This window comes from Cyanistes caeruleus, chromosome 14 (genome assembly GCF_971803275.1).
Source record: "Cyanistes caeruleus chromosome 14, bCyaCae1.hap1.1, whole genome shotgun sequence".
In the NCBI taxonomy this organism is placed as follows: domain Eukaryota; kingdom Metazoa; phylum Chordata; class Aves; order Passeriformes; family Paridae; genus Cyanistes; species Cyanistes caeruleus.
In genome coordinates this window covers 4,679,473-4,688,307 of record NC_141714.1, presented here as the reverse complement: position 1 = coordinate 4,688,307, position 8,835 = coordinate 4,679,473, and the positions used below count along the sequence as shown (strand labels likewise).

At 41.6% G+C, this 8,835-nt stretch overlaps 1 protein-coding gene across 1 annotated transcript; it reads left to right on the top strand.

Moving 5' to 3' along the window:
- Positions 1-129: 129 nt before the first annotated feature.
- Positions 130-8,323, top strand: GCNA (germ cell nuclear acidic peptidase). The gene is made up of 10 exons (XM_023945328.2): positions 130-341; positions 1,201-1,247; positions 1,686-1,737; positions 2,114-2,187; positions 2,331-2,771; positions 3,110-3,278; positions 4,337-4,481; positions 5,284-5,422; positions 6,293-6,497; positions 7,394-8,323. The coding sequence occupies exons 1-10, from the start codon at positions 145-147 to the stop codon at positions 7,644-7,646; spliced, it is 1,722 nt and encodes a 573-aa protein (XP_023801096.2). The 5' UTR covers positions 130-144; the 3' UTR covers positions 7,647-8,323.
- Positions 8,324-8,835: the final 512 nt, after the last annotated feature.

The window sequence follows — 8,835 nt, the reverse complement described above, 5'->3', positions numbered from 1 at the left end:
TAGCTATTGGGGCAGAAATGGGTATTTTGGGTATTTTGGGTTGGAATCAGCGGAATTTCCGCGGTGTCGGATGGGGCCGGGTTGGCATTGCCTGCCGTGTGCGCATGCGCGGTGCCCCGGAAGCGCGCGGGCCGTTTGAGCGCCATGGCGGGAGCGGCGGCGCGAGCGGGCCCCGCGCTCGGGCCCGGCCCCGACCCGGCCCCGGGGCTCCGCCACCGGCAATGGCGGGACCGGGAGGGAAGCGGGGCCGGGCCACGGCGGGCAGCGAGCGGAGCACCGGCCTCGGGCGGGAGGAGCCCCGGGAGCGGCGCCGCGGGGAGCCAGGACTGGCGGGGTGGCAGGTGAGGGGGTGCCGGGGGAAACAGCGGCCCAGCCCGTGTGTCCTGACGTATTAAATTATTAATATAGAGAGTTTTCAAATGTATAGCTATTTACTATTTAATTTAGATCTACACGTACATATACATGTACATATACACACACATATGTACATATATACACTAATATGTACATACATATACGTATAATGCGTGCGTGTATATATAAATACGACATACTATGTTGCATGAAGTACGTATTATATACATTGCTTTATATAATTCTAGATCACGGCCTCGTTTGTTTTATGGTGATTGGTAGGTATTACCAAAACACGTGTTTCAGAATTGCAGTTCTTTTAAGGTTTAAATGATGCCCATTTAAAATAAAAAAGCCGTCTTCCTGTTTTTTTAAGCAGCTGCATAACGTATTTTTGAAGTTGTTAATGTTTGATTCATGTTCTCATAAAATAAAATAACCAGTTTGGTAAGGGTATTGTGGGCTGCCTCTACATTTGCATGGGCATAGCAGTCCGGGTGGTAAATGCCTCCACTCTGCCTCTTGAAATAGCTTTATGACAGCTGCTGCGTTGTGCTAAATATTCATGGCAGCTCTATTAAAGTACACTTTATGCAAAAGCAGCTTCTTACTCATCAGTGCATGGGTTGAGGTTTCAGGCTTATTATAACACACTTCTCTGACAGATCACAGACCATGTGTAAGACAACGAGCTTTCTATAAAGAGTTAAAATAGTTCAGCCTCTTTGGGACTTTCAGTGTTTTTCCCAATGTATATTTGGTCCTCAGCATTCATGGGTGTTTCAGACCCAGTGGAGATGCAGATCCTGCTGTGACCTAAAATTCTGCATTTCATTTTTGCAGCAGTACCCTGTACTTCTCTTCCAGCAGTGATGACGAATTTGAAATGTGTAAGTAATGGCATGTTAGTTTTTGTTATGAAGGAGTACAAAAAGGACATGTTTCTGTCTAATTATAGTGAAGCATTTTTACACGTTACTTTCATTGCTCTTGCTGCAAAGTAATTCTCTCCTTGCAGTGCAGTCTTGGTGTCTGTGCCACAGGGAGTGTTCTTGAATTGCCTCAAGTTTGATTCTTTTTTGCCTTGAATTATATTTTTATTATTGCCTCAGTTTTGTCTGTTCCCTGTCACTTGCTTCCTTCTTAGTTTCTAGAGACTAAAAAGCTGCTGCCAGCTTTGAGGAAGTGAGAGTTGAAATTATATGTGAATATAATTTTGTTTGTTTTTTGAAAATATTTTAGACTAAGTTTTTACTAGTTGCAAACTTTAAAAAATGCTTAACAAGAGACATGGAACCTCGTTCTTAATTAATCTTCTTTTATTTCAGTTTTGGCTAGACTGAAAACTCCCAAATCTGTTTCTAAAAAGGCAGATACAAGGTGGGTACTGTCCTTAATGAATTTTCTGTGTTCGTATTTTAGTTTTCTGTATCATATTTACTAATCAGAATACAGGAAAACAATCTAAAGGTGCATTGATTCATAGGCCAGTCTAGGAGAAAGTGCAGACAGAACTGTTACATCTTCAGTCACGTTCAGAGCAAGTGTAAAATGGGATATTTGGAGATGCCTGTGCTCTTGCAATTCCTATTCACGGATTTCATGGATGCAGTTGGTGACATTTGCTACGAGCAGCTGATAATGTTATATTGGGTGGCTTTTTTTGGATTGCTGTTTCAGTATGACAAACTTACTGCTCTATTTTTCTGCTTACTCCCACCTTTATTCCACACAATTTGCCTTTATTTTTTTTCAGTTTGAAAGACTTCATTGATGACTCGGATGATTTCTTCTTGGATTTGAAAGTGAAAAAGAGCACAACCAAGAGTGGTAAGCAATCATCCATAATAAAATAAAATTATTACTGTTCTTTATGTTTTCCTGTCTTTCAAGGGATTTCTTCTGTGTTAAAACAAAGGCAGGTCTCCTAAATGCAACTCCCAAAACTTAAAGCTCTTTCTTTTGAATTGCAGCACGGAAAGATCTTCAGACCCCGAAAAAGCTGACAACAACTCCTGGAAAGAGAAACACTTGCTGCCAAGAATTGCAGTATCCAGACACATCAAGTGACACTGAAGATTCTGTCTTTGTAGAAAGTCCATGGCATAACCACCAAAAAGAGAGAGTGAAAGACTTAAAAGAGAGTCAGCAGTGCATAAATCTTTCACCTCCACAAAACCAGAAAGAGTCAGTTTTCAAAGGCAGTCCAGATTTACTTGTTAGAAGGAAAGAAAGAAGCTGTGAAAATACAGAAAATAAATTGCCAGCTGTGGCACTAGGACACAATACAGGGGTGGAGTCAGATAGCTCAGATGACAGTTTTGGGTCTTTAATGGAACGGATAACAAATCGAAGTCTACCCCGAAAACCAGTCTTAAGCACAAGTAAAACTGTCTTTCAGCCAAGCACAACAGGTGAGCAGGCCTGAGCTAACTTGCAGTAGTAATTGCCTGGTTCTTTCCATTTGTGTGGCATCAACCTCTGAGGTGCAGTCCAGCACCTTGCAAAGGATTTTGGTGCGATCAAAAATTATCCCTCTGAGCATTCAGAAAAGTCATCTTGTGCTATCAAGATGTAAGTTTTTCACTATTGCTTGTTTTTTTTAGTTTTATTGATTTTATTGTAGGTATTTTTGTTTTAAAAATTACTCTTAAAGCAAATCTGATGGATTCTTCTGGTGGTTTCTAATGATTTTGTGATGTCTTTTTTTAATGTATGCTGTGTAATCCTATGACTCTTCCTGCTGAACTAGAAAACATCAAGCCACCCTGCAAAGATGCACAGCCCGTGAAAGGGGAGGGAGTCAAGCCAAAGTCAAAATCTGTTTCACTTCAAGGAACACCTTCCATGGTAACCACTCCTGCAAGAATTCCTGGGAAAGAATTGGTCAGTTGCTCACAGTCAGCAAAGACAGAGAAAAGGTGAGTGTTTCTCTAGTGTTCCTGTGTTCTACAACAATTACAGATGGACAAAGAGATGTTAAGAATTTTGCATAGGATGATGTGATTCCTCTGCTGCCTAGAAACTTCTACTCATTCAGCATTTGTTAATGGTTGGGTAGCTGAAAACCAGAATTTTCAGTCTCCAGTATGACAGGGAGAATATAAACTGATCTCTGCCTAGGGGAATTGATGACAAATCTGACAAATGTCAAATCTTCTTTGTAAATGTTTTCTCTTTTGCTAATGGAGCATTACGCTCCATGTGCTCTACAGATTTTATATGTCCAGCTGCTTGCCTCTGAAAAGATACCAAAACTGATTCTATTAGTAATTCATGCCTTTTAAACAAGAGTGTATTCCTTTTTTTAAAATCTATATCCTTATAACTTGGAGAAATTATTTTTCTTTTTCTATATGTGGATACAGTTTAGGCTTTTCAAAATAATGCATTTTTCATTTCTAATAGCTGCCCTTATTATGCCTTCTAACCATGTGCTGTTTCGTTTAATCATTTTATAATGGTGTATACAATACTAAACCTTTAAATGACACCTTTAAAGGTATCATTTACCTTTGTCAGATTGCTGTAGCACTGGAGTTAGTAATCCTGGTGGAGTATCTGCTTCCCCTGAAATAATTCCTCAGCATTCCTGGACCATCTTTTTCTGAAAATACACCTTTATTGTGATGATCATATTAGGGCTGTTGATATATTGATTAAATTTTGGTATAGTTGTGGCTCATTGTGTCACACAAAAGTCTGAGTCTCTTTTTCTACTTAGGAGTCTTCATAATCTAATTTTGTGAATTAATGAAGTAACTGTGGGACTTCTGTAACAGCTCTGCCCCTTCATGCCCTCAGAGGGGTAAGAGGACAGTCATGGGCCTCATGAGGGCAAACTGGTGCAAAGAATCAGGAGAGGTTTATGCCATTTGAAGCATCCCTGAGATCTTTATTGGCTTTCAAGTGGCCATTTTTCCCTGTATTTTTCCAAATCTCTGTATTTCAGCAAACTGTTTAATGGCTTTTCTTGCAGACTCAGGGTATGCTCAGTGCCTGGTTGTTTTTTGCAAGATCTTTCAAATCCAGCTTCCCACTATGTGAAGTATTTCAAGAAAAATAAAGAGGAGCTGGCCCAGAAGCTCTACAAGCTGTTTAATAGTACCATCTTTGAGCAAAAGGTTGGTTTCAAAACAAGAACTACCATTCCAAAATACTGGTTTATATGTGGCTTCTCATGTTTTGATGTGATTGCTTTTCATCCTCCTCAGATTGTAGAAGTTAAGCTTTATAGCAGTGGGCTATGTTTGAATTAGTCCAAGCAATTTCTTCAAAAGGGGTTTGTCACCACTGTGGTGCAGCAGTTTTTAGCTTGGCTTTGCTTTCCCAGCTGTAATGGAAATGCTGCACATAATCTTTGTTCCTTCCTATGAGATGTTCATGTCTGCCTTTCTGGAACAGATTAAAAAGGTGATCCTTCAAATAACAGTTTAGGGTGAACATAAGGCTACAAGTTGTGTTTCAAATTTAAGGTTCAATTTCAGTGCTGTCTTCACCTGGGCTCATCATCTGGGATATTGGGGACCCTCCTCTGGTGAGAAATATCCTTGAAAGGAAGGGTGCTGCCCTCAATAATTCCAGTGGGATTTCCCCCAGGAAGGAAAGTGGTTTGTATGCAGATAAGAAAATAATGTTCAGCTGACAGCCTCAGGTCATGATTTCACATAAAACTGAGCTGAACAGACTCACTATTGCTGAAGCAGAATATTTTACTGCCCAGTGCTTCAGCCCTGTATCTGGAGGTATTTGGAGGTAGAATAGAGGAACTAAGGACTTGTGTCTCACCCTGCCTTGTGAAACCCCCATTGTTGGTTACAGGAAAACTGATGGTGGGAGTTAGAAGCCGTGGAGGGGAGTTGGTATCTACTAAGACTTGTTAAGAGGTAGGAGAGGGCAGATTACATGCACTGTTTTGTTTTTCAGTTACCAGAAGATATGGTAATAATCTGGAATAAGAAAATGAGAAAAACAGCAGGGTATTGTGTAACGGGGCAGAGGGAAGGCCCTGAAGGGAAGCGTTACGCTCGCATTGAGCTCTCTGAGAAAGTCTGTGACTCTGCAGGTAGGTCAAAGAAAAGGGTGTGTTGATTCTTCTTTGAGGAAGCAAGTTTTAGAGATGAAAACATAAATGTGATGCTTAAGAGATCTGGAGCCTGCTTTGAAATGTAGTTAAATAATATTATCTAATTTTATATTATCTTGTATAAATAAATAAATACCTGTATGGATTTATTCCACAGCTCTTCTAAGAGGCTAGGCAAATGTACAAAATGTGAGAACATAGATGTAGTCACACTAACTGCAGTACTGTTTATATTTCTTAATGATTTGAAGACCTACAGGCATGGTGTTACTCTAATTCTGTGTTACAATGGCAGTCTAAAATCTGACTTCGTCCATCACAGCAACACACCTTGTTGATAGTATTTAAAGCTGGAATAAAGACAGGTCAGTGCCAAATTAAGTTCTATTATGTGGTACTTGACTGTTATTTCTCCCTCATCCCCTCTCAATATGGGAAGATGAATCATAAAATGGTTTGGATTGAAAGGGATCTTAAAAACCATCTTGTACCAACTCCCTGCCATGGGCAGGGACACCTTCCATTAGAACAGATTTCTCCAAGTTCTGCCCAACCTGGCCTTAAATACTTCCAGGGATGGAGCAGCTTTACCAACCAAACAAAAAGGCCTAAATATATTAGGTGTGTGTTGGGGGTAACTAGGATGCAGAATTGGGGCTGATCACAAAACTGGAAATGCACTGAGACCTTGTTTTGGAGCATTTTATCCCATCAAGACATTGGTAGTTCTAACCTTCAAAATAATACTTGCATTTTAATACAAGAATGAGTGTCAGAGGCCTAAAGCAGTGACCAAAGGTGAGTTTGTTTTTCCCACACCTGACTGATCTTTATTTGCTTTACCTCAAGATCGCCTTCGGGACACGCTGATCCACGAGGTTTGCCACGCAGCCACCTGGCTCATCAACGGCGTTCGGGACGGACACGGGCGGTTCTGGAGGTTCTATGCCAATAAATCAGCTGTACTTCATCCAGAACTGCCAATGGTGACACGGTGCCACAGCTATGAGATTAATTACAAATTCACCTACGAGTGTGTTCGGTGCAAAGCTACGTGAGTAGTGTTTTCATCTTGCTGTGTATTAACTTGTCAGTCTCCTGTGTCTAGGAATCAGGGTTCTCTGAAATTGTAAAGCAATTTGGACATTTTGATATCAGAGAACCTCAGTATGTGATTCCACATTTGTTTCCAGGTAGTTTAAATTCTAGTTCAGAGGTCAGAACCGGCAGAAATGTCATCTGAGGACCACTGGTGATGAGAGAAAGTCTTAAGGAAGCAGTAAGAGATACGTACCTAAGGTTTGAAGCGACAAATCCCCATAAAAACTGGGCACAGAATATTTGGCAGTGATTAGATACTAGATAAAACTACCAGAGGAAGCTTCCAGTTTAAAGTCCTGATGACTTTAAATTATAACAGCAGCTTCACAGATGTGAGCAGCACTGTGATGGGAAGGATTGACACTAGGACACAACCTATAATAATGACACCATTTATGGCTTTTTTTTTTACATCAGGATCTGGTGTGACTCCCAGAAGTACTGTGAAGGAAACACCTCACATACCCTGAAGTATTTATCAGGATTATGCAATGCAGTAATTGCTTAGATGTAACAGAGCATTGAGAATTTTTTTTTTTTAGTGATGTCTTTGAGGAGAAACTCCACCAGGCAGTTGATAGTTGATACATGGGTTGTGGAGGTATTTGGAAGTGTTGTAGCACTTTATACTCATAGGCTGAGAGTAGAAGAGGCAGAGGAAGGAACCAAGCCTGAAGAAGCAGTAGAAGTTCCAGGGTAGAAAAGTGTAACACTGATTTGATTGTACCACTTTGTGATGTACTGTTCCCTGTTCTAAAACACTGCCTTAGAAATCTGACCTGAGCAGCAGAGAAAGGGGCCCTTTCCCATGAGTCCTGTGGAATCCAAGTCCTCGTTTTTGCCTTTCAGGATCGGGCGGCACTCGCGGTCCCTGGACACGGCACGGTTCGTGTGCGCCTTCTGCGGGGGGCAGCTGACCCTCAGGCAGCCCCCGGGCAAGGGGGGCACCCCTGCCAGGACACAGCTCACACCCTTTGCTAAGTATGTGAAGGACAACTATGGACTTGCTAAGAGAGAGCAGCATGGGCTGAGTCATGCAGAGGTGATGAGGAAACTCAGCGCTGATTTTGCTTTGAAAACCAAGCTGGAGGATTCCTTTTAACATCTCAATACACCTCCTTTTGTGGTGCCACTTAAATTTTTTATAGAGAGTAGTAGAAGTTCTGAGCAGCACTTACACATAGCATGTCTTCAGTGACTCCAGTAAGGGATTTACTGTTTCATCTGGGCAGCTGATACGCTGTAGACTCTGTGTGTGTGCTGAAGAGCTGTTGTGTGTGCATCTGGCTGGGATTGCCAGAGGCAAGAAAAGTCCAGCCCAGCCCAAGTCCTCTGACTCTGAATGACTCCAAGGCAGGAAAAGGGGCATACCTGAGCTGGGCTTCAATATGGGTTCAGATTTCTCCCAGGTAGAGTTTCCTGAGCTAGCCTTGGCTGTTTCTGTTTAAATTAAGTGGTAGACAGATGGTGCTTTAAATCTATTAACAGAATCTGTGAATTTCTCCAAAGCCCTTTAGACCTCAGTAACAGTAAAGCTCTTTGATACATCTGAATGTAGTCATGAACCTCTGTCACTGACATTTCACAGAAATTAAAATAGATGCAGATCAGGCTGGGGAAAGCAGATTCAAACACCTTCCCCATAGAATGATGAGGTCTTGTCATGACTTAAGTCTTTTATGTAAAATGCAAGTGAATGTGTTTTGTAGTGTCTTCTGTGAGCAAATTGCTCAGGTTCTTAAAAATTTTGATAATCAATAAATGCCAGTTTGATATGAACTCCTGCAGTGAACCAGGCTGCATTGTTTCAATTTAATCACGGCTGTGTAGGAATACAGAACCCTGGTACCAGCCCAGCTTCCTGGACATGGATCAGCACAGTCATTAACATCCTGTGGTCACTGGGATTACTCCAAGGATCCCCATTCCAGGAGGCCCAGGGCTGCTGGATCATCTCCCAGGAACCCTCAATCAAGCCTGGGGGCACTGAGGCACCACCCTCTGTTCCCCAGCAGCGATGAAGATAAGGAGCATTGCAACTAGAAACCAATAGCAAAAACAACAGCACAAAACCACTGACCTTCAAAAACTGATTCATTACTATTCACAGCACTTCTGAGAAAAAAGAAAACAGTAGTGAGCAATCTACTTCAAGGAAGTTCTACTCTTAGGGGATTTGCCAGTAGAAATATAGAAAGATTGAAAAGTCTGACAAAGCAATGGGGTTATGGGGCTTCCACAGCTGCTAATCAATACTGGCTGTCACTGGCAGAGTGCCTCTTCTTCAGCTC

Bases quoted from the DNA above. Each gene is read 5' to 3' on its own strand.
- GCNA (XM_023945328.2), top strand. From the start codon at position 145: ATGGCGGGAGCGGCGGCGCGAGCGGGCCCCGCGCTCGGGCCCGGCCCC. The intron at 342-1,200 runs GTGAGGGGGTGC...TCATTTTTGCAG, and splicing joins CAGGACTGGCGGGGTGGCAG to CAGTACCCTGTACTTCTCTT. The intron at 3,279-4,336 runs GTGAGTGTTTCT...CTTTTCTTGCAG, and splicing joins TCAGCAAAGACAGAGAAAAG to ACTCAGGGTATGCTCAGTGC.